Here is a 25649-nt window from a genome sequence, read left to right as displayed (position 1 = left end):
AGAGAATAAATCTTTTATCACAAACTTGCTGATGCTAAACTTTATTTCTGCCAAACTACTAAAGTGTTTCATCTGATATTTCAAACCATTTTAAAAACCAAGTGACTGAAAGAGATGACTTATAGAAAAATAAAAACATACCAGAGATATTAAGCTGATTTGTATAAGAAACAGTGATAAATTATAATGCATTTAAGAATAAGGAATATAAATTCTTTGTAGAACTGTTCCTTGTGTGAACAATGATGACTAAATTTGCATATTATTTTCAAGAATTGGGGAGGAGGGATCCTTATTTCTTTTTCAATGAGATACAGCACAGTGAAGCCGCGGGAGGGAGGTAGGGGGTAGTAACAGACTCCTGGAGACAAAGAGGAATTTGAAGATATTTCAGATCTGAAGACAAACTGTTCAAAATAGGTACTCAAACAATGACCCTCACGGTCATTCTTCCAGCTGGGAGTAAAAAAGGAAGTGAGAAGCATTATGGAAAGCATTTTCAGTCTAAGACCAAAATTATTATAACATCATGTGAAAGCATTTAAAAGATTGCTGTGAACAAATAACACCTGATATCACATAAAATATTCTAACCTATGGTTACGGTAAGTTATTAGTCTTATAAAACATGTAAGTTGGGAGTGGTGCACAACTCTTCGCAGAGTCTTAAACTGAAGACATTTAGAAGGGACACCCAATTAATACTTTTTTTCCCTCTCAGAAATTGTATTAAATGTTCTTCCTAAGAAAATGTTTTTAATGGGCATAACAAGATTTTTAACACAAAAAAATACCCTTTTGGGACAAATACAGATTAAGAGCCCTTGGTTAACACTGACAAAGCATTATTGTCAGGTAGCTGATAGAGTACGATTATTTTCAGTATATGAGGCAAATGTACTGAGAAATGCAACACAACCACCGCTATCATAAATGCCTAGCTAGCAGTCCCTGTGGAAGAGAAGGTAAAACAACAACAAAAACACCAGCATAACCCCTCCCCATTGTTTTGACAGTTATTTCTCACTCTTATGGACTTTACCACAAAAAAAAAAAAGTAGGTTTATGTAGTTTATCGGATGTGGGTATTGGCTTTGGCCACCGTGTCTACAAGGTAGGAACTGCTGCGCTCCTAATCTCATGCAGTTTATATAAAGACAAGGAAAACAAGTCACCAAGAAGAAAGTGCCAAGTACTATAAAAGCGCACCAAAAAAGCTATAGGCGTTGAACTGGGAGATTACTTGGGATAACCGAATACACGTTGCTCTATGAGAAAAGTAGAGCGACAACTGCCCATCATTTCTATAAAGAGGGGGAACGGGTAAGAAGGATTCGACTTCATGGCGGCAAAATGCCATGACTCATTCCATAATCACCAGAGAAGCCGTGGAAGAAAAGGCCACGATTTCCTATAATCCAATACGCATGTGTGACAATATGTCCATTTCACTGTGTCAGGGTAAGGATGGGGGAAAAAGAGGATGCTTTAAGTTCTGAAGTTGCCTTCTCTGTCAGCTCTCGGGCAAGAGGGTAGTAAAGGGGGAGTGGAGACGGTGGAGTCTGGATCTCTGAGATGGCATCCAAGTCCATTCTGGTAGCCCCTGCGCGGGTGGCGAGCAACAGTGGCCGAGGTCCAGGTCAGCTGGAGGGGAAGAGCGACGTGCCTCCGAGCCCTCGGCGGTGCCCCCGTTCTGGCGGTTCCAGCTGTCCCTTCTGAGCCGGCTGCCACGCGCCGCTGCGTTCTCCGCCGCCGCCACCGGAGGCCTCACCAAAGACTCTCAGAAAACATCCCTACAGTCTTTAAATCGTGTGAGGCCGCAGCCAACGGCCAAACTTTCCCGGGCTAGTTACGTACCTGGAGAAAACGATCCCCTCGCGGAGGGGAGCTCAGAGGCCAAATCAGTTCTTCGTTTCACTTCTCACCCACACGGCGTGTTCTTACGGCCACCGGCCAAAATGGCGGTGCTTAGCCACCGCCTCGCGCATGCCTTAGGGACGTAGTGCGCGCGCGCGCCAGAGAGCGACAGGCGGAGCCCTGGAGTTGGTCCGGCAAGCCGGCGAGAACTGACGTCATTGTGTTGCGACTCCAACTTAACGTCGTTGGGAAAGCCGGGCTGTCCTGAGTGGGAGTGGCACGGAGCTGCAGGGTATCCTAAAAAGCTGGGTTGCGGCAAGCCGGGTCTGTAAGCTGTAAGTGCGTGGGCTTTCTTCCCCCGATGTGGAGAATGGTTCTAGCGTAAGCAGATGCGTTCTCATCCCCATTCTCAATCCCCTTTTCCGCTCCCGATCTCAAGGCCGCTGGAGAGCCATTGGCCCATTCTAGCATTTCTAGCAGAGGTATCAAGCAGGACCAACAGAGTCTGGTCCAAATACTGCTGGTGATGGCGATCTTTCGTTGGCCTCAACTCATTCTTAAGTGGGTGGCCAGGAACCCAGGCTTTTCCGAGCTCCGTGTTTTATCCACTGGGTGGCGTCCAGTACCAAGTCGGGCAGTTGATTTCTGCTCCAGTGTAGAGATGAGCTACTTTCTTTTCCTCCTTTTTTTTTTTTTTTTTGGTACAGTTTGACGTTTTGGAACGTTTGACAACGACAGGATATTCAGCTTGTAGTGATAGTCACAGGTTTACTTGTCTCATCCTAGTCCTTAGCTTGCAGAAGCAAATACTTTAGCTTATGACTGCACTTATTCATTTATTCATTCAGTAAATTGCTAATTGAGCATTTAAGTCTCAGGCCTTTCTGAATTTTACAGTCTAGTGGCTCTACTATTATTTAATGAGTATCAAGTGCTATGTGGAGATTAGGAAACAACTGAGATCTAAAAGGTGTCAAGGAGATGGTATACTGAACTACTGGGCCAGGTTTATAATAACATATATAACCATGTTCAGTATCTGTAACTTTGCACTACCTAAGTTGTTTTACATATTGTTCACTACTGGAGATTTTATTTTCATGTCTGCATAGATTTACCAAGATTAACAAAAGAAGTAAATTTTGGGGTTTAGAATGGGTCGTTTATTCACTTCTATGCTTTGAAACAATTTTTCTGACATTATCTTGTATGTCATGTAAATGGAACTTTTGACAACTTGGGAGAAGTGATTTTTCTCTGTATCACTTCATGGATTATTTAAAATGGAGACCTATATCTCATCAGAGATGATTAGTGATGTTCAGTATCTTTTCATGTTTCTGTTGTGAGATAATCACGTTATGCCTGTCAGAATGGCTAGAGTCAAAAAGACAAGAAGTAAATGTTAGCAAGGCTGTTGGAGAAAAGGGAACCCTTGTGCACTGTTGGAGGGAACACAAATTGGTGCAACCACTGTGGAAAACAGTATGGAGGTTCTTCAAAAAATTAAAAATAGAATTACCATATAATCCACTAATTCCACTACTGGGTAATTTACCCAAAGAAAACAAAAACACTAATTCAAAAAGATATATGCACCCCTGCATTTACTGCAGCATTATTTACCCTAGCCAAGATGTGGAAGCAACACAAATGTTCATCAGTAGATAAATAGATAAGGAAGATGTACACACACACAATGAAATATTAGCCATAAAAAAGAATGAGGTCTTGCCATTTGCAACAACACGGGTGGACCTAGTGGGTATAAGACAAAGTGAAATAAATCTGATCCAGAAGGACAAATACCATATGATTTCACTAATATGTGAAATTTAAGAAACAAAACAAACAAAAAAATAAACACTCTTTTTTTTGTTTTTTAAAGATTTTATTTATTTATTTATTCATGAGAAACAGAGAGAGAGAGAGGCAGAGGGAGAAGCAGGCTCCCAAGGAGCAGGGAGCCCGATGTGGGACTCGATCCCAGGACTCTGGGATCATGACCTGAGCCGAAGGCAGATGCTTAACCACCTGAGCCACCCAGGCGCCCCAAAATAAACAGACTCTTAAATACACAGAACAAACTGGTGGTTGCTAGAGGGTAGGTGGGTGGGAGAATGGGTGAAACAGATAAAGGGGATTGCGAGTAGACTTATTGTGGGGCACCTGGCTGGCTCATTGGTGGAGGGTGAGACTCTTGATCTAGGGATTGTGGGTTTGAGCCCCACGTTGGGTGTAGAGATTACTTAAAAATAAAAATTAAAAAAAAAAAAACAGTAGACTTATTGTGATGAGGACTGAGAGATGTATAGAATTGTTGAATCATATTGTACACCTGAAACTAATATAACACTGTTAATTATACTTTAATAAAAAAATAAATTATTGAAGTAAATTTACATCCAAAATAAGTAAAATGGAAACTAATATTTACATATTCCTGGAATAAGAATATTTCAATTTAACTTTTCTACAGAAAAAAAATCATTTGAATTAAGAATTTTTACTCAGAGGGGAGCCTGACTGGCTCATTTGATGGTGCGTGCAACTCTTGATCTCAGGGTTGTGAGTTTGAGCCCCATGTCAGGTGTAGAGATTACTTAAAAATCTTTATTATTTTTTTAAGATTTTATTTATTTGACAGAGAGAGAGAGAGAGAGAGAGAGCACAAGCAGGGGGAGGGGCAGAGTAGGGGGAGAAGCAGGCTCCCCACTGAGCAGGGAGCCCCACATGGGGCTCAATCCCAAGACCCTGGGATCATGACCTGAGTCAAAGGCAGCCGCTTAACTGCCTGAGCCACCCAGGTGCCCCTTAAAAATAAAAGCTTTAAAAAAATTTTTTTTTTTATTCAGGTATAGAATTACACAGCATTATAGAATTATAGATCAAGTTGACCCCTATTACAGGTAAGGAAATAAAACCCAGACCTGCCCAAAGTCTAGGCTAAAGGAGAGGCTGATCCCATGCCCTTTGGCTACTCTGCTGTTTTGCACATCTTGTAAGTCATAATATATTTCAGAAACAAAAACTGAATTCCCAAGATTTTTTAATTATAGTAATTGAGTTATGTTACCTGCATTTGAGAAATAGATGGTTAATATCAAGGGTATATAAGTGATATATTTTGCTGTTAAATTTTAATTTTTACCCTTTGTAGAAGATGCTCAGATCCTGGTATAACATGGATATTCTTGTTTTCTACACAGAATATTTAAAAAATGACCACACCAAACAAGACACCTCCTGGTGCTGACCCTAAGCAATTGGAAAGGACTGGAACAGTACGGGAAATTGGGTCACAAGCTGTTTGGTCACTCTCATCTTGTAAACCAGGTAAATCAAAACAAAACAAAAAAGTTGTAGTAACTACTTACAGTTTCCTCGCACGCTAGACTGACTTTAATATTCTTTTTTGTTTAGATGCTTGATTTTAATTCTAAAATAAATTTGAGTTTTCATTTGTTATGTATCTGTTCCCAATTGCTTTACTAATATCCACTTCATATTTCATAAGGTCTCTTCTTTTATCCTCCTCTATCTCTGCAATGATTTAGTTATTTGGTGAGCATTTTTTGTTGGCTATTTCTCTAGATGGGATAAGTGGGTGATACATTTTTTGAGTGATTTGGTATTCCTAAATAATTTTATTTTACTCTTGGTTGGGATAGAATTTTTGGGTAGCAATCCTTTTCTCAAAAATTTGTGGGTACTATTTCACCATTTCCTTTTTGTTACAAATAAGAAGGCCTAAGCTTATCTCTCTTTTTTTCTAAGTGACTTGTTCTTTCTTTCTGGAAAGCATTTAAACTTTTTCTATTCTTAAAGTTTAAGACTTTTGCCAGGATATGCCAAGATACATGTGTATCTTTTCTCATCTAACTTACAATTTGATGGGCACTTTGAATCTGTAGACTTAAGCTCAGAGAAAGTTTTTTATCTTAAGGAACTTTAATTATAATGTTATTGGTTTAATTGTCACTTTTCCTTTGGAAACTTGTTATTTACACATTAAGACTCCTATAGCAATATTCCCAACCAAACCTCTTTTTTTCCCCTCAAGATTCCTTTAGCTCTCTTTTTATAAGTAATTTTTGAGGTATAATTTATTTACAATAAAACTTGTCCTTTTTAGGTGTATAGTTGTATGAATTTTAACAAACACATATGATCATATAACCACCATCACAATCAAATATAGAATATTTCCATTATCCAAAGAAATTCCCTCATGCCCCTTTGTAGTCAGTCTTCTGCCCCCTTCCTAGCTCCTGACAACCTTTGATCTGTTTTGTATGCCTTTGGTTATGCCTTTCCCAGAGTGTAACACATCATACTGTATGTAGCTTTTTGGCTCTGGCTCATTCACTTAGTATTTGTGATTTTTTCTATGCTGTTACGTATATCAGTAGTTTGTTCCTTTTTATTGCTGATTACTATTCCACTGTATGGATGTACCATAGTTTATCTGTTCACCAGTTAATGGGTATTTAGGTTTGTGGTAACCAGCTTCCAAAATGGTCCCAGTGATCCTTCTTATCTCCTGGTATTCGTGACCTTCTGTTGACCTCTCCTGCACTGTCAGGATTGGTGTCTGGAACTAGTAGAATATGGCAGAAGTGGTAGTGTGTGATTTCTGAGATTAGATTGATAAAAGACATTGTTACTGTGCCTTGTTCTCGTTTGGATCACTCACTCGGGGAAGCCAGCTGCCATTTTGTGAGGAAACAACGGGCCCTGTGGAAGGGTTTGTGTGGCAAGGAACTCTGGCCTCCTGACAGTAGCCCATGAGGAACTGAGCCCTCTTGTCAACAGCATATGAGCAAGCCATCTTAGAATGGATCCTCCAGCCCCAGTCAAGATTTCAGATAATTCCTTCAGCTAACTTGACTGCAAACTCCTGAACATCCCTGAGCCAAAGTGCTCAATCAAGCTCCTCCCAAATTTCTATCTCATAGAAATTGTGAAATAATGCATGTTTGGTATTTTATTTATTTATTTATTTATTTATTTTTTTTTTTTTTAAGATTTTGCTTATTTATTTATTTGACAGAGAGAGAGAAACAGCATGAGAGGGGATAGGGTCAGAGGCAGAAGCAGGCTCCCCGCTGAGCCGGGACCCGATGTGGGACTCGATCCCAGGACTCCGGGATCATGACCTGAGCCAAAGGCAGTCGCTTAACCAACTGAGCCACCCAGGCGCCCTGCATGTTTGGTATTTTTTTGGGGTAATTGTAATGCAGCAGTAGTTAACCAATATTGCTTCCCATACTAGGTGATTATGGATAGAGCTGCTGTAAGCATTCATGTACACATTTTTGTGTGGACATATGTTTTCTTTTTTGGGGTGAATACTTAGGAGTAAAATTCTGTAGAATTTTTAGGAGTAGAATTTGTTTTTATTTCTTCATTCCCAATCTATACCTTTTATTTCCTTTTCCTGTCTTACTGTGTTAGGTAAGTCTTCCAATATGATATTGCAGGGGAATGGTGAGAAGGGACATCCTTCTTATTCCTGACCTCAATGGGAAAGCTCTTAGGTTCTCACCATGAAGTATGGTGTTAGCTGTTGGTTTTTTCATGGATAGATAAAGTTGAGGAGTTTCCTTTCTATTCTTAGTTTGCTGATAAATTCCATGTGAATGGATGTTGGATTTTGTCAAGTGCTTTCTCTATTGATACCATTTTTTTTTCTTCTTTAGCCTGTTGATATGGAGGATTACATTAATTAATTTTGGAATGTTGAACCAGCTTTGCATGCCTGGAATAAATCCTACTTAGTTGTGGTATATAATTCTTTTTATATATGGTTTCTATTTGCTAGTATTTTCTTGAGGATTTTTGTATTTGTGTTCGTGAGAGATACTGTTCTTTCACTTTCTTTGTAATGTCTTTGTCTGGTTTTGGTATTAGGTAATGCTGCCCTAATGGAATGAGTTAGGAGATATTTCCTCTGTTCTGTCTTCTGGAAGAGACTGTAGAGAATTTGTATTATTTCTTCCTTACATGTTTGATAGAAGTCACTAGTGAAACACCTAGCCCTGATGATTTCTTTTGGAAGGTTATTAATTTTTTATTCAATTTCTGTAATAGATGTAGGACTATTCAGATTATCTATTTCTCCTTGTGTGAATTTTGCTGGATTGTGTCTTTTAGGGAATTGGTCCATTTTATTGAAGATATTAAATTTGTGGGAATAGAATTGTTTATAATACTCTTTTATGTTTCTTTCTATTACCCATGGAATTAGTAGGGATGGCCCCTCTTTTGTTTCTGATATCGGTTATTTGTGTCTTCTCTCTTTTTTTCTTGGTTAGCCAGGCTAGAGGTTTATTGATTTTGATCTTAACCTTTCAAAAAATAGCTTGTGGTTTCAGTGACTTCTTCTCTTTTAACTTACCTGTTTTCAGTTTCATTGATTTCTGTTCTGATTTTTATTATTTCTTCTGCTTATTTTGGGTTTAATTTGCTCTCCTTTTTCTTGTTTTTTAAGGTGAAAGCTTAGATTACTGATTCTAAATCTCTCTTCTTTTCTAACATACGTACTCCAAGCTATAAATTTCTCTGTAAGCACTGCTGTCAGTGTATTCTACAATTTCTGGTAATTTTAATTTTTTCATTCAGTTTCAAATATTTTACAGTTTCTTTTGATACTTCTTCCTTGATTTGTAAGTTGTTTAATCTCCAGATATTTTGGATTTTCCAGTTATCTTTCCGTTAGTGATTTCTTGTTTAATTCTATTGTGTTCTGAAAGCATATTTTGTGATTTCTATTCTTTTAAATTGTTTATGTATGTTTTATAGGCCAGAATGTGGCCCATTTTTGTGAACATTATACATGAGCATGACAGGAATTGTGTATTCTTAAGAAGCTTGTATATTCTGTTGTCACCGGATAAACTAATCTATAAATGTCAATTTGATCAAGCTGATGGTGCTATTCTGTTCAACTGATTTACTGATTTTCTGCCTGGGATAAAGGCTAAGATTCAGAATTTAAAATTGTTTAGGTATCCTTGTTTTTTTTTTTTTTTTTTTTAAGATTTTATTTATTTGACAGAGAGATAGCGAGAACAGGAACATAAGCAGGGGGAGTTGGGAGAGGGAGAAGCAGGCCTCCCGCCGAGCAGGGAGCCCAATGCGGGGCTCGATCCCAGGACTCTGGGATCATGATCTGAGCCAAAGGCAGACGCTTAACGACTGAGCCACCCAGGTGCCCCAGGTATCTTGTTTTTGTTTGCCTTGTTATTTTTGGATTTCCTTAGAGACTAATTAAATGGAGTATAAGTTTATAGTTCTTTGGATTGTAATCTCCTGGTATTATATACGAGCCCTATTGATACCATGGTAAGTTGTAGGGGGAACAGAAGTGTTCTATAATCCTGTGACTAGATCTTAGTCTTTTAGTGGGCCTGTGTCCATGGCTGTGACCTTTACAGGTGCTTCTCACTCCCCCATCCCCTAACTTATGTGAGAGACAGGAAGGCTAGAGGAGTCTAGAGTTGGGTATTTTCCTTCCCCCATGTCAATTAGGCTCTAGTAAAACCCATGTTGGTTAGACTCTAAAGCAGTTTTCCTAGAAGTCAGGTCTTTGTTAAAGAGAGCAGAATGCTCTGGGTGTATTTCACAGTGATTACTTTCCCCCCTCCCTCTTCAGGAAGCACTGGAGAATTTTCTTTGATCTTTACCCTGAAGGGAACCTGATGGGGCTCCTAGGTAAAATTCATGAAAAGGTAAAGCTCTTCCTAAGGTAGGGCTTCTAGGAGTTTTAATCTCAACCTCATCCATACTCAGTGGCCAGCAATTAGTCAGTTAGCAATTACTCTTTAAGTTTTCCTACCAGTTGCTGCTTCTGGTAAGCTGTGATTCTCTGTATTCACCTGTTTCTTCAGTTTCCTGGGTGGTGGTTTGCCCTGTGACCTCAATTCTGTGTTGGACCTAAGAAGTATTATTGGTTTTCATTTAGTTAGCTTTTTTGTTGTTGTTGTGAGGATGAGAGTGATATTTTCCAAGTTCTTTACGTGTCAGACTGGAAGCTGGAAGTTTTTCCTTTTCCTTTTAAACTATATATATATCTTTATATTTGAAGTGGATTTCTTATAGACAAGATTGAGTCTTGGTTTTTAATTTAATCTGATATTCTTTATCTTTTCATTGGGAGTGTTTAGATCATTTATACTTTATGTATTGATGCTATTAGATTTAATACTATTGTCTTGGAATTTGTTTTCTTTTTTTCTTGTTGATTTTTTTTCCCCTCTTTCTCTGTTTTTGGATATACTCAGTATGTTTTATGATTCTGTTTTATCTCCACTGTTGACTTAATGGTTATATATCCTTTTTGAAATTTTTGAGTGGTTGCCCTAAGGATTACAATATGTATCTTTAATTATCACAGTTTACCTTCAAGTAGTATTACACCACCATAGATATGGTGTATGAATCCTTCAGCAGTGTACTTCCAGTTTCTCCACCCAGTCCTTTATGCCATTTGTGTCATACATTTTATTTTTGGATATTTTAAGCTGCAGAATATATTGTTGCTATTTTTGTTTTAAATGGTAAATTATCGTTTGGAGCAATTAAAAATTAAAAAAATACTTTTTATGTTTACATTCTTTTTTTTCAATTTTTGGAACTTAATTTCTTTGAATAGACCCAATTCTTCTATCTGGTATCATATTCCTCCTACCTGAAGAACTTTTTTTTTTTTTTTAAGATTTTTTATTTATTTGTCAGAGAGAGGGGAGAGAGCACAAGCAGGGAGAACGGCAGGTAGAGGGAGAAGCAGGATCCCTGCCGTGGGACTTGATTCCAGGATTCCAGGATCATGACCTGAGCCGAAGGCAGATGCTTAATGACTGAGCCATCCAGGCGCCCCTGTTTTTTTTTTTTTTTTAAGATTTTATTTATTTATTTTAGAGAGAGAGAGCGAGCAAGCGAGCATGTGCGCTAAAGTAGGGGGAGGCGCAGAGGGAGAGAAAGAATCTCAAAAAGATTTGGCGCTGAGTGCAAAGCCTGACATGGGGCTTGATCTCACGACCCTGAGATCATGACCTGAGCCACAATCCAGAGTCGGACGCTTGACCGACTGAGCCACTCAGTCGTCCTAGTCATACTTATTTAAAGTCCCTGTCCAGTAGTTCCAACATTTGGGTCATATCTGAGTGTATTTCTATTGATTGCCTTGTCTTTTGGTAATGTTTGCTTTTCTTATATGTTTAAGTGTTATAATCTTTTATTGAAAGCCAAATATCTTGTTAGTAGATACTGGGAGGAATGGATGTTACACTTTGAAATGCGTACCTCTTTTCTGCTATCAGTCCTTTATTAGGAATTGACATGTTTTTTTTGTTTTGTTTTGTTTTTTGGTTTGTTTACCTTCAGTATCTCACAGGGTTCAAATTCGTCTGAATATGTCCAGTGCTTATGATGGGGGCTATTGTGCCAGAGGAGGTGTTTTTTTGTTTTGTTTTTGTTTTTGTTTTAATTCCAGTTACTTAACATATAGTGTAATATTAGTTTCAGGTGTACAGTGTAGTGATTCAACACTTCCATATATCACCTGGTGTTCATCACAGCAAGCGCACTCCTTAATTCCCATCACCTATTTCACCCCTCCCCCACACCCCCTCCCCTTTGGTAACCATCAGTTTGTTCTCTGTAGTTAAGAGTGTTTCTTGGTTTGCCACTCGCTCTCTTTTTTTCCCCTTTGCTTGTTTGTATTTTTTCTTAAATTCCACGTATGTGTGAATTCATATGGTATTTGTCTTTCTCTGACTGACTTAATGTCATTTAGCATAATACTCTCTAGCTCTATCCATGGTAGTTGCAAATGTCAAGATTTCATTTTTTTATGGCTCAGTAATATTCCATTTTGTGTGTGTATGTGTGTGTGTGTGTGTATATATATATATATACACACACAGACACCACATCTTTTTTTTTTAAAGATTTTATTTGAGAGAGAGAGAGAGAGAGAGAGCACACATGCACACAAGCAGGGGGAGGAGCAGAGGGAGAGGGAGAAGCAGACTCTCTGCTGAGCAGGGAGCCTGATGTGAGGCTGGAGTCTGATGTGAGGCTCGATCCCTGGACTTTGGGATCATGACCTGAGCTGAAGGCAGACGCTTAACCAACTGAGCCACCCAGGCACTCCGACACCACATCTTTATCCATTCATCAGCTGATGGACACTTGGGCTGTTTCCATAATTTGGCTATTGTAGGTAATGCTACTATAAACATTGGAGTGCATATATCCCTTTGAATTAGTATTTTTTTCTTTGGATAAATACCTAGTAGTGCAATTGCTGGATCAAAGGGTAGTTCTATTTTTAATTTTTTTGAGGAACTTCCATACTGTTTTCCCCAGTGGCTGCATCAGTTTGCATTCCCACCAACAGTGCAGAAGGGTTCCCCTTTTTCCACATCCTTTCCAATACCTCTTATTTCTTGTGTTGTTGATTTTAGCCATTCTGACAGGTATGAGGTGATATTTCATTGTAGTTTTGATTTGTATTTCCCTGATGATCAGTGACGTTGAGCATCTTTCATGTGTCTCTTGGCTATCTATACGTCTTCTTTGGAAAAGTGTCTATTCATGTCTTCTGCCCATTTTTAATTGGATTATTCATTTTTGGTGTTGAATTTACAAGTTCTTTACATATTTTGGATAGTAACCATTTATCTGATACGTTATTTGCAAATATCTTCTCCCATTCTGTAGATGTGTTGATTTTAGTTGTGTTGTTGTGTTGTGTTTAGTTGCATTGATTGTTTCCTTCACTGTGCAGAAGCTTTTTATTTTGATGAAGTCCCAATAATTTATTTTTGCTTTTGTTTCCCTTGCCTCAGGAGACATATCTAGAAGGAAGTTGCTATGGTTGATGTCAAAGAGGTTACTGCCTGTGTTCTCCAACCAGAGGAGTTTTTTTTAATGTTCCTTTATTTTCAGTTTTCAGCTATCTCTGTATGCCTGTGCTTCAAAGTGTGTCTCTCCATGCTTTTGCCTTGCCTTCAGCAGTAGAATGCTGTGCCTTGTCACTCAGTGCAAGGGATGAGAGGCAGGGCTTCTCTGTTTTCCTGGTCCAGCTATGATCTTAGCCCTTGTGTGCCTGGCCTCCAAGGTAGGGCTTTGTCATTGTTTTGGTCCCTCCTACCTATGATAGCCAAACTCTGCCTTGGATCTGTGGCTGGTCTTTTGTGGGAGAATTTTCTGCTCTATCTCTCCCTACCCCGCCCCAGAGGAAGGACTGTTTCCTGCATCTACCCCAGGTGTAGAGGATTTTTTCTTTTAATCTTCTCCCAGCAAAGAAGGGTCTGTCCTGGAGTCAGTAGGTTTGATGCTCATCCTCTAGCAGCTTAAGTTCTTTGTTCTGTTGGAGAGAAGGGTTTGGGAAGGAGGGTGGGTCTTTTTGCTTTTCCTGCAGTTGTGGTCAGTTCCTTTCTTCTTGTATCTACCATTGAAGTACACTTTCTAGTCTCCTGCTCTCCTCCAAATCTTTCTGTTCCATATACAGTGAAGGCCCTTGGAAAAGAGTCTGAGAGTCAATGTGAGTTCCCCTTATATTTGGGACTACCAGGGTTGCTGTACTTTTATGCTAGCCCACACTTGGCGTTTAACAGTTTGTTTAGCAAGTTCTACCTAATGTCTTATGTGTTTATTTGGCCACTGTTCCTTCCTCCCATGCTCTACCACAATTGGGACAGGCTATATATTGTTTTTCTCCTGAGGTTCAGAGTTGCCCCTTCTTGCATTTTAGGCTTTTTGGTTGCTGTATTTTTTCAAGCTCTTGTGTTTTCAAGAAAAATTATGAGTTTGTGGTTTATCTAGCCTCTTCTAGTTTGAATGGGAGTGATGCCTTTTTCCACCTTCCTACATCCTGGACTGCTTCAGAAGTTTCTAATATTCTTTATACTATAAAATAGTTCTGTGAATTTGCTCAATTTGAACACCTCCCATTGCTTGATCTAGTAGCATAATTCAACTGGTGCCTTACGGTATTAGTAATGGGGCATAAGTCAGTGTCAGTTCATATCCTTTTATGCTATGGATTTTGCAGAGGGCAGCGCATCACTGGCTCCCTGAAGATGCCCCACAGCTCTGACATCTTGGAGGTACAGAATCGAACAGTATAGTTCCCACTGCCATTGGAGTGGTGGGATCACTACAAAATGTGTTAAGTATGAAAGTCATGCAGTTCATCAGTATTATGTCATACATTGTACTTCCATCACCTTGGGTCCCTCAGTGAACTATCATTAGGTGATTATCATTTTATACAAAAAGTGAATGACTGCTCTTTTATTAATGAGAAACAGGATGAGAAGGTTGTTTAACCTTTGCTTCTCTATGGTCAGATATTTTTCTTTTCTAGGCAGCAGATAATTGCTGAAGTCTGTAACACTGTTAGAGAGTAAAAGATAAAAAAGACAGAATCTTTACTATCGAGTTCACAATCTAGTGGAGGAATTATAGCTTTAAACTAGTCATTATTATGCAGTGTAATAATTTATAACTATTATTTAGTGCTTACTAAATGACAGGTCCTGTTCTAAGTGCTTTATATGTGTATGCAGTACATATTGTTATTTTTATCATTTTTTAAATGAGACAACTGTAATACAGAAAGATTAAGTAATTTGGCAATGATCACATAATTAGTGGGAATGCTGTGACTCAAGGCAGTCAGGTTCCACAGTGTCATACTGCTTTCCACTAAGTATGGGCTCAGTAGTGGCCCAGAGGAAAAAGTGATTGATTCTGCTTAACAGATCAGGGAAGGCTTCATGGAGATGCTTGTCCTTCATGATGGAGCAAGAAGAGGATTTCACTGAATAAGGACATAAAGGGAAGGGGCGCCTTGGTGGCTCAGATGGTTAAGCATCTGCCTTCAGCTCAGGTCATGAACTCCAGGTCCTGGGATCAAGCCCCACGTCAGGCTCCCAGCTCAGTGGGGGGTCTGCTTCTCCCTCTCCCTCTGCCTCTCCCCCTGCTCATGCTCTATGTATCTTTTTGTCTCAAATGGATAAATAAAATCTTAAAAAAAAAAAAGGACATAAAGGCAAGAGGAACAGGATGCACAAAGGTGTAGAGCTTAGACCAAACATAACTCATTCAAAAATTGTAAGTAAAACTAGAACATAGGGAAGTGGCATAGGTGAAGCTAGCTAGTTAGGTAGAAGCCTGATCATGGAGGGCTTTGTTAAACAGTTGATACTTTATTGTACAGAGCCAACTGAAAAATTTTCAGTAGCAGAGTAAAACACGCAGTGTTCACATTTGAGAAGTGTAGAGGATGGATTGAAGTGAAGCAAGGTTAGAGGTAAAGAAATCATTTAGAGGACATGCAATAATTCAGGTGAGAAGTGATGTAAGGAAGACTTTTAATAAACTTTCAAAATGTTAATAACTGTTTGTTGGAGGTACAAATTTACTTGCCTGCTACAGTGTGGTAGGTGGTATAGAGCTTTGCAAAATTATTCTGTCTTTGGAAATAGTGGGTCAATATTTCACTCAGATTAAAGTTGGAATGTATTTAGTAAATTCAGCTTAGTTGAAGACACATCACAAAACAATTCCACAATTCAGCACAATTGTCAGTCTCTGTCCAAGAGACTGGAAAAACTAAAGGTCAGATTTGTGTGACTGCTAGCATTATAACAGAGTCTTATTACAATAACTTAATCATTTAATTTCATAAGCACTAAATTCATATCATGTTGGGAAACAAAATTAGGGGACAAATAGGTAAATCTTCTGTGTTTGACTCCATATTTGATACTTTATAAGCCAACAAAAATAAGGATTTGGTGAGGCTATATTTTGTGAACATCTGATCCATGACATATTTTCCACTCGATTCATATATTTTACCAAGACATTGCTTTTATGAATTAATTTTGAGAGGCATATTTGGATGCTGTAAGTTCTGTTTTTCTTAAAAAAAATCACTAAATTTTAATTTTTTAAGTTCATGCCATAACTGACAATTGTGATCATTGAGTAACTTTCTGGTTAAATAGCAATATATACTTTGGAGAAATAAAACAGCAATATAATAAATAGATCAAGAAAGGCTTCTCTTGGAAAATGAAATTTGTGCTGAGATGTAAATGTTAAGAAGAATCCACTGTTCAAAGATTTCAGAGAAGAACCTTGCTGACACAGGAAACAGCTAGTTCAAAGGCTCTAAGCTAAATGGTTTGGAATGTTTGAGTTTCAGAAAGAAGTCTAGTGTGGCTAGAGGATGGCAGGTAAGGAGGAGAAGTGGTAGAACATGAGTTTGGAGACATAATAAGACATGGGCCAAATTGTGAGTTCTGGTAGAATTTGGATTTGAAGTACAATTTGTATCTGAAGTACAAACAGGTGCCACTGGAGATGTTAAGCAGGAAAGAGAGATGATCTGATACAGAGGTTTTTTTTTTTTTTTAATTTCTATGGCAGAATTTATTGATTTACTTATTTATTTTTTGAGGGGGAAGGGGCAGAGAGGGAGAGGGAGAATCTTTTTTTTGTTGTTGTTGTTCTTAAAAAAATCACTATGGCCACTGAGAATAATGACTGGTGGGAGAGTAATGGTGTAGACCAGTGGAGGAAAGACTAGTACAGTAACTTGTGTCAGATGATGTTGATTTGGAATAAGCTGATGATGGTTGATATGGAGAGAGATGATGGCTTTGAGATGTATTTTTAGAGGTGGAAAAATCATGACTTACTAAAGGAAAGGAAAGATTCAAGGCTGACTCTTAGGTGTCTGGCTGAATAACTCGGTATTATTTCCTAAGTTGAGAAAGTGAGGTGGGGGGAAATAAATGGGTTTTGGCTCAAAAAAAAGTTATGATTCAGATACATTAATTTTGAGATTAGCATTCTAGTGTGGTATTTATTAGGCAATTGAGTATAGAAGCTTGGAGCTCTGGGGAAAGGTCTGGGGTGGAGATACAAAGTTGAGGGTTATCAATATATTGATGACATTCTGAGCCTCGGGACTGGATTGACTCCCCTAAGGAGAGATTGTATTCAGAAAAAAGAGTAAAGTCTCAGGGCACTTCAAGATGTAGAGATCTGGCAGAGCAGCAGGAATAAGAATCAGCAGAGGGAACTAAGAAGTAGCTGCTGAACTAGTTGGAAAACTAGGAGAGTGGGAGATCATGGATAGAAGAGAACACAGTGTATCAAGAAGTTAGTTAATTCTTCATCTCTTTTTTCTTTCTTTTTTCTTAAATTGAAGTGTCCTTGACATGCAGTGTTATACTAGTTTCAGGTATACACCATAATGTTTCGACAATTCTGTATATTACACGATGCTCACTTCGATAAGTGTAGTTACCATCTGTCACCATACAACGTTATTACAGTATTATTGACTACATTCTCTATGCTTTACTTTAATTTTACCCATGAGATCATGACCTGAGCCAAAATCACAAGTCAGATTCTTAACTGACTGAGCCATTTAGGTGCACCCCCCCTTTTTTTGATGAGTCTTGCTAAAGGTTTGTCAATTTTGTATCTTTTTAGAGAACCAGCTCTTAGTTTCATTGATCTATTGTTTTTTAGCCCATTTCATTTATTTCTGTTTTGCTCTTTATTATTTCTTTCCTTCCACTGACTTTGGGCTTTGTTTTTCTTTTTTTAGTTCCTTTAGATTTAAGATTAGATTGTTTGAGACTTGTTTCTTGAGGCAGGCCCATATCTTTGTAAAGTTACCTTTTAGCTGCTGTTGCCATGTCCCAAATATTTTGAACTGCTGTGTTTCCATTTTTGTCTCCAGGTATTTTTTGATTTCCTCTTTGATTTCTTTGTTGATCTATTGGTGGTTTAGTAGCATGTTGTTTAGCCTTCATGTGTTTGTGTGTATTTCTTCATTTCTTTATTATAGCACTTAACACTTTATATTGTAATTTATCTGCTTAAGTTCCTCAGTGCTGGCCAGTAGAACATATTGGACTGTACAGTGAGGTAGCTGCTAGCTATGTGTGAGTACTTTAAATGTGACTAGTGTTACTGAGAAATCAAATTTTAAATTTTATTTATTTTTAATTAGTTTAAATGTAAATAGTCACAACATAGATAGTGCATTAGATAGGTGAACTCCTCCACAGAGACCGCATGTTCTCTTAGTGTCTTCAGAGTAAAGGCAATGCCCTAGTTATAATAATGCCTTAGCAAGTGTGAGGGATTTGTGTTAAAAGATATGTTTTAGGTGACAATGGCTGTTTTACTCCTAAAGGCAATCTAAGCTGGGCTAGTCAAATTTATCTCATATATTGATGTGTTAGTCAGCTCTTGCTGCACTAATGGTGTGTAACAAACAACCCTAATCTCTCAGTGCTATATTATAACAACAGAACTTATTTTTTGCTTGGTTATGACTTGGCTCTAGGTTGTGAATTGGGTCCAGGCCTGCTCCATGTGTTCAGGCATGATGTCTTAGTGGGGTGCCAAAATTTAAAAGGCCAAGCCAGACCTTGCAAGCACATTTAAAACCTCTGTTTGGGTGTGCCTGGGTGGCTTGGTCAGTTGAGTGTTCAGCTTTTGATTTTGGCTTAGGTCATGATCTCGGGGTCCTGGGATGAGCCCTACCTCAGGCTCCAAGCCCAGTTCAGAGTCTGCTTGTCCCTCTCTTTCCCTCTGCTTCTCCCCCAATTCATGCTCTCCCTCTCTCTCTCAGTTTTTCTCTCTCTCTCTCTCAAATAAATAAATAAAATCTTTAAAAATAAATTAAATTAAACCACTGTTTGTGTCACATTCATTCACATCGTGTTGACCAAAACAAGTCATGATTAAGCTCCAGTATGACGAGTGCAGAATCAATTTCTTCCCATGGAGGATGGGTAGAGAAGAGTGGATATTTACTAAGCAATAGCAGTAACCATAGGTGAATGCTGGTTTTCTTTTCCTTAGAGAAGTGGTTCTCATCTGGGGATGATTTTGCCCCATAGGAGACATTTGGTAATGTCTATAGATGTTTTTGATTGATACAACTGCTGGCATGGGGAAGATTGTGACTGACAGCTAGTGGATAGAGGCCAAAGATGCTGCTAAATACCCTATAATGCACAGGGTATCCCCTGCCCCTGAAAGAATTATCCAGTGCACACTATCATTAATGCTCAGGTTGAGAAGACTTGCCATAAAATAGTAGTTCTAAAATTTTAGCATGCATCAGAATCATCTATAGGATTTATTAAAATACAGACTCTCAAAGGGGTTAACTCTGAAAGTTTCTGATGTGGTTCTAGAATTCCTAACAAGTTCCCAGATGGCAGTGGTGCTGCTGGTCCAAGGACCATACTGTGAGAACCACCGCTTTAAGAATCAATACATCATACAAAAGTTTTTTTCTGGATAATATCATTTGTGTGCATTATCATGGTACTTGTTAAAGCACTTACCACAAATTGGTCTTTTAGTTCTTTCGTTTGGAATAGAAGAATCGAGGTATAATACTGAGTGGGAAGCTTTGGAAAAGAAGTTTACTCTATGAGTCATGGCATTGGCACGTAAACAGATGTTTATAAAATGTTCTGTTTGTGAGATATATTTTGAAGAAGTAGAAGCTGATAATCATACTTAGTACTCCAGAGGTAAAGATTTAGACTGATTGGTTCTTGATGAGATTGCAGAGATTGCACCTACTTAGTTGTACTGCTGTAGTTTCCTAAGCAGTATCTTAGAAACAAATTTAAAATGATTAGTCTTGAGTTACAGGACATCTCTTATTCTGGGTAAGTTATTCAGGTTTTTTGTTTAATGTTTATTTTGCTTGTTAAGAACAAACACCATCTTATGAAATTCTTTGAGCTCACACAGGTAAAACTGTGAAATGAAGAGAAAGAAAAACTAGCTAAATAGCTAAAATAAAGTGTCAAAAGGTCTTTTAATCATAGAACATTTAATGGTGGAGCTCTTAAGGAAGAGTCGTATAACTGAGTTATCTTCTGTTAGGGAACTCATAAGCTGGTAAGAAGAAAAAGGTATTTAAAACTTAAGAACTCTTTATATTGGTAGCAAAACAACTTTTTATCTTATAACTTGCAGAAATAAATATTCTGGATTAGCCCTAAAAATAATGTATAAAGAAAGAATAGAAGCATGGTCTAAGGTAGCACTGTCAATAGGAGTATAATGCAAGTTGCATGGGTAATTGGAATTTTTCTAGTAGCTACATTAAAAAGGATAAATTGGTGAAATTAGTTGTAATATGTTTTCAATCCAATATAAGTAGACTTAATGAGATATTTTGTATTTCATACTAGTCTTTAAAAACCAATGTGTGGGGCGCCTGGGTGGCTCAGTCGTTAGGCGTCTGCCTTCGGCTCGGGTCATGGTCCCAGGGTCCTGGGATCGAGCCCCACATCGGGCTCCCCGCTCAGCGGGAAGCCTGCTTCTCCCTCTCCCACTCCCCCTGATTGTGTTCCCTCTCTCGCTGTGTCTCTATCAAATAAATAAATAAAATCTTTAAAAAAAAAAAAACAAAAAAAAACCAATGTGTATAGCAAATCTAAAGTTGAACTAGCTATATTTCAAGTGTTCAGTAGCCACATGTGGCTAGTGGCTACCATATTGTACAGCACAGATCCAAGAGTTACAGAGTGAGTAATGGAGGAGCTCAGTTTTTATATTTTAAGAAGATTTTCTTTGGGGCAATAGAAAGCTATTTTTCGAACATTTGCCTTGGTCACTGTCTGAATTCAGACCATCATCACTTGCAATGGCTTACCATGGCATTCTCCTTTCCTGACATTGAAGAATCTATCTGAAGACCCTGATCTGATTATTTCCTGATCATATGACTTACCTACTAAAAATTCTTCAGTAGGTTGGTGTATTTTTCAAGACAATTTATACTTCATCTCTTAGTGCACTAGAGTCTGTATGATCTGACTCCTTTCATATGTCTCTGACTCATTTCCTGATTTAATCCAAAGTGTATAGCCTTAGCTCCCAAAAGGACCTACCTTTGTTTGCTATAGATTCCACTTTTCTTTCCCCTTGCCATTACATGTTTTTCTCTTTATTGAATGCTCTTTAACCTTGCTCTTCTACCTCTTTACCTAGCTAACTCCTATTAGTACTTCAGAATACAATGCAAGGGGCGCCTGGGTGGCTCAGTCGTTAAGCATCTGCCTTCGGCTCAGGTCATGATCCCAGGGTCCTGGGATCCAGCCCCACATCGGGCTCCCTGCTCGGCGGGAAGCCTGCTTCTCCCTCTCCCACTCCCCCTGCTTGTGTTCCCTCTCTCGCTCTCTCTCTCTGTCAAATAAATAAATAAAATCTTTAAAAAAAAAAAAATACAATGCAAAAATTATTTTCTCTGGGAAGACCCCTCTCATTCACTAGTATATACTGTAAAGGCAGCATGTGCAAATTTAAGATACAAATCGCAGACTGGGGAGAGCATATTTGGATCACGTGGAACAGACATGGGGTTAATATCTATAATAGTAGAAGAGTTATAAAGCAATAAAAAGACCAAAGTACAGTGAAAATATAGGAGATTATAAATAGGTATTTTCTATGACAAAAAATATAAATGATCAATGAAAGTTTGAAATATAATTTTTCACCTATCAGGTTAGTAAATATGTGAAAGAATGATTGCATTTTAACACGAGTACACAGCAGAGCTGTCCAACAGAAATTAATGCAAACCACATATGTAATTTAAAATTATCTAGTACCCATATTAAAATTTAAAAAGGTACAATTAACTTTCATTATTTTGTCTCAGTATGTCCAAAATGATTTCAATATCTAATCAATATAAAAACTTATTAAATAGGGGTGCCTGGGTGGCTCAGTCATTAAGCATCTGCCTTCGGCTCAGGTCATGATCCCAGGGTCCTGGGATTGAGCCCCGCATCCGGTTCCCTGCTCAGCGGGAAGCCTGCTTCTCCCTCTCCCACTCCCCCTGCTTGTGTTCCCTCTCTCACTGTCTCTCTCTCTGTTAAATAAATAAATAAAATCTTAAAAAAAAACTTATTAAATAGATACTTAATGTCTTTATACTATGTCTTCAAAACCTAGTGTAAAGATTTCAGAATACCCTAATTTTTACTAGTTACGTAGAGGAATAGGTGTTTTTGTACATTATTGGTGAAGATGCATTTTGGAGGAGAATTTGGCGATATTTATCAAATTAAAAATTTAAATGACCCAGGGTTCTATTCCTAGAAATCCATCCTCCAGAAATACTAATACGCACTTAAAGATTATAGATAGGTAGATGTTTACTGCAGTGTTGTTTTAACAGGAAAACATTGGAAACAGCCTAAATGTCCTCTAGGGTTTTCGTTAAATAATTATGATATTTCCAGACAGCGAGATACTGTATAACTTTTAAAAAATGTGGGAGCTGTTTAGGTTAACTGAGTTTTTATATGGGTTAGATAAATATTAACATAATATAATCATGTAAGATACTTAGAATGTGTCTGGCACATAGTAAATGTGATATCAGTGTTTGCTGCTATTATTATTAATTATTATTATTGTTATTGAAGAATCTTCTAGATAAGTGAAAAAGAAATGCAAAGTGTAGAACTTTGTAAGGTATGCCATTATTTATGTAGAGGGGAAAAAAGAATATATATGCATTTGCTTATATATGTGTACAGTATTTGTGAAACAGTATGTAAAAAACTGATAACACTGATTATATTTGGAGAGGAAAACTAGATAGTGGGAGGGGGAATAGAGACTTCACAATGTTCTTTTTTCTACCTTCGGAATTTGATCCATGATGAATATAGTACTTAGTGAAAAAATTAAAATGTAAATTAAATTTATTTCTCTTAAATATTTTTGAGAAATCCATACTTTACCATTAAGTTATTTCCATAATTAGTATGCATTATAATGATTTTAATCAAGAAAAAACAATACGGGATATTTTTACTTCAGTTATGTAGAATGGCTAGATGATATGAGATTCTGGGCAAATTTAATTTTTGATTAATCAGAAACACTTGGTTTCAAAATGCATATGACTTTTGAAAATATTTCTAAGTTGTCCTTTTTGTTGCCATAGAAAGATATATGGCATATTGGACTTAATAAAATCTGATTTTGCAGGACATGAGGATCATTCTTACTACCACCTTGTAGAAAGTGTAAAAAACTGGGTTTGAATACGTGCTGTCTTTAGAGTATATTTAGAAGACATTCTTTAAAAATTAAAGCCAACAACCAAGAACACTTGCCCTAATATAAACTTTTGTGTGCATATTCTAAGAGTTGAAGTCTGGTGAAGAGGATGGAAGAATTCTAGTTAATTTAAATTTTACAGTATTGACCATCCTATCTATCACATTTTCTAGACAAACGTGAATGGTAATTTTATATTTGGAATATATAGCTCTTTCTCGTTCATGAGAACTTACTGTTACTTGTGTTTTAGGATTTGGAGTGGATCAATTACGAGATGACAATCTTGAGACTTATTGGCAATCAGATGGCTCCCAGCCTCATTTAGTAAACATCCAATTCAGGTAATACATTTTTGGATTTTTTGATTTGTGTAGGTTAAGTGGACAAAGTGATCTATTTTATTTACATAAAGTTGAAAGAAATATAGAAATTATAGCGCAATGCACTTAACTCTGGTTTTTATAAGCCTTGAGATTATTTTTCTACTCCTTTAGATTGTGTTTTAAGTTTACTCAGTCTTGTCTTTTGTGAATTCTTTATAGTACTTTACATAGTTCCTTTTACAGAGAGATTTCTTAAATATACTTTTCATGTGATTTATTTTGGAAAAATATGCTTTGCTTATGACCCAAAGCAATGAATGCCTTCCTTAATGCATTGCATTAACTACATCTGGAGTGATAATAGTAAGTTCTTTAGGTATAGTCTATTCATATAATTCTCAAATTTGTATTTCCATTTGGAAAAAAATATTTTAACCTAGAACCTCTAAGGACAGTTTCAGGTTTGAAATGCTTACTTTCTCAGGGAAAGGAAAATTACCATATGGTTTTCAATTGCTTTGAATTTATTGAGATAGATGGAAACCAGCTAACTTGATTATCTTGCCCCATTTATATCATCTATTTTAACTTTTTTTTTAAAAGATTTTATTTATTTATTTTGACAGAGAGAGAGAGAGAGACAGCAAGAGAGGGAACACAAGCAGGAGGAGTGGGAGAGGGAGAAGCAGGCTCTCCGCCGAGCAGGGAGCCTGATGTGGGGCTCAATCCCAGGACCCTGGGATCATGACCTGAGGCGAAGGCAGACGCTTAATGACTGAGCCACCCAGGCGCCTGTATTTTAACATTTTATAGCATTGTATTTTTAGTTTGTTTTTCTTTTTCTTTTCTTTTTAAAAAAGATTTTATTTTTAAGTAATCTCTACACCCAATGTGGGGCTTGAACCGCCACCCCAAGATCAAGAGTCGCACACTAAGTGCCGTTTTAGTATGTTTTTCTCACTGAGGGTACATATCAACAAATTTCTTTTTTCTTTTTTTTTTTTAAGATTGATTTATTTATTTGAAAGAGAGAGTGTGCGAGCGAGCACACAGAGGGAGAGGGAGAAGTAGACTCCCTGCTGAGCAGGGAGCTCTCAGGACCCTGGGATCATGACCTGAGCTGAAGGCAGATGCTTAACTGACTGAGCCACCCAGGTGCCCCAGATCAGCAAATTTCTTATGAAAAAAACAGATAAGCATTTTACGCCTTCTGGGCTATCGGGTCTCTTTTGCGACTACTCAGGCCATTATTGCATGAAAGCAGCCATAGGCAATGCACACTGGCTAAATTTAGCTATTCTAATTAAACTTTATCTTAAACGGGTGCCTGGGTGGCTCAGTCATTAAGCGTCTGCCTTCGGCTCAGGTCATGATCCCAGGGTCCTGGGATCAAGCCCCGCACTGGGCTCCCTGCTCAGCAGGAAGGCTTTTCCCTCTCCCACTCCCCCTGCTTGTGTTCCCTCTCTTGCTGTCTCTCTCTCTGTCAAATAAATAAATAAAATCTTTAAAAAAATAAATAAACTTCATCTTAAAAAAGTAGGTGATGGGCAGAGTTCACCCAGTGGGTTGTAGTATGCCAACTCTTGTCCTTGTGTACTAAATATGTATATACCAGAAATAAAAACAGCACCTAATATTTTTTAAAGACTTAAAATATCAGATACTTTGCTAAAATGCATTACCCATTCATTTCATTTAACCTTTACAGCTATTTTTATCCTTATTTTATTTTATTTATTTTATTTTTTTTTTTGCAAATTTCAAGAACTATCAGTTCTTTATTGGTGAAAACATGAATCCAAATGGCATGGTTGCTCTGCTGGACTACCGTGAAGATCGTGTGAACCCACATGTGATTTTCTTTAGAGATGGTTTAGAAATGGAAAAATGTTAACAAATTTGGCTTTTACTTTGGGTGTGTCACCTGTTGTCATACCTGGCTGTTGCTTTTCATCCACACAACACCAGGACTTAGACAAATGGGACGGATGTCATCTTGAGCTCTTCATTTACTTTGACCTTGACTTATTTGGAGCAGGGACATTGTTTTGTTTTGTTTTGTTTTGTTTTAATTTTATTTTATTATGTTATGTTAATCACCATACATTACATCATTAGTTTTTGATGTAGTGTTCCATGATTCATTGTTTGCGTATAACACCCAGTGCTCCATTCAGTACGTGCCCTCTTTAATACCCATCACCGGGCTAACCCATCCTCCCACCCCCCTCCCCTCTAGAACCCTCAGTTTGTTTCTCAGAGTCCATAGTCTCTCATGATTTGTCTCCCCCTCCGATTCCCCCCCCT

The 25649-nt window shown here is 37.8% G+C and overlaps 2 protein-coding genes across 6 annotated transcripts in view; one reads left to right on the top strand and one right to left on the bottom strand.

Annotated features, from left to right (window-relative positions):
* Positions 1–2026, bottom strand: part of ABCE1 (ATP binding cassette subfamily E member 1) — a 31556-nt gene extending 29530 nt beyond the window's left edge. For 2 of the 3 annotated variants that reach the window (XM_032412923.1, XM_032412922.1), the window contains exon 1: positions 1858–1979. The gene's annotated coding sequence lies outside the window, so the exon portion shown is untranslated. Of the gene's footprint in view, positions 1–1857 lie in introns of all 3 variants that reach the window. The other variant, XM_032412921.1, reaches the window with a different exon arrangement.
* Positions 2027–2081: 55 nt separating this feature from the next.
* ANAPC10 (anaphase promoting complex subunit 10) overlaps positions 2082–25649 on the top strand; it is a 253378-nt gene continuing 229810 nt past the window's right edge. Inside the window, exons 1-3 of one of the 3 annotated variants that reach the window (XM_032412920.1) lie at positions 2082–2192; positions 5067–5193; positions 23270–23360. In XM_032412920.1, coding sequence (XP_032268811.1) covers positions 5079–5193; positions 23270–23360 — 206 coding nt within the window. In that variant the 5' untranslated portion in view covers positions 2082–2192; positions 5067–5078. The remainder of the gene's footprint in view (positions 2193–5066; positions 5194–23269; positions 23361–25649) is intronic. The other 2 variants (XM_032412918.1, XM_032412919.1) reach the window with 2 other exon arrangements.

The sequence above is a fragment of the Phoca vitulina genome, unplaced genomic scaffold (genome assembly GCF_004348235.1).
Source record: "Phoca vitulina isolate PV1807 unplaced genomic scaffold, GSC_HSeal_1.0 scaffold14, whole genome shotgun sequence".
In the NCBI taxonomy this organism is placed as follows: domain Eukaryota; kingdom Metazoa; phylum Chordata; class Mammalia; order Carnivora; family Phocidae; genus Phoca; species Phoca vitulina.
The sequence above is the reverse complement of the archived record's forward strand: the minus strand, read 5'-3'. Positions and strand labels throughout refer to the sequence as shown.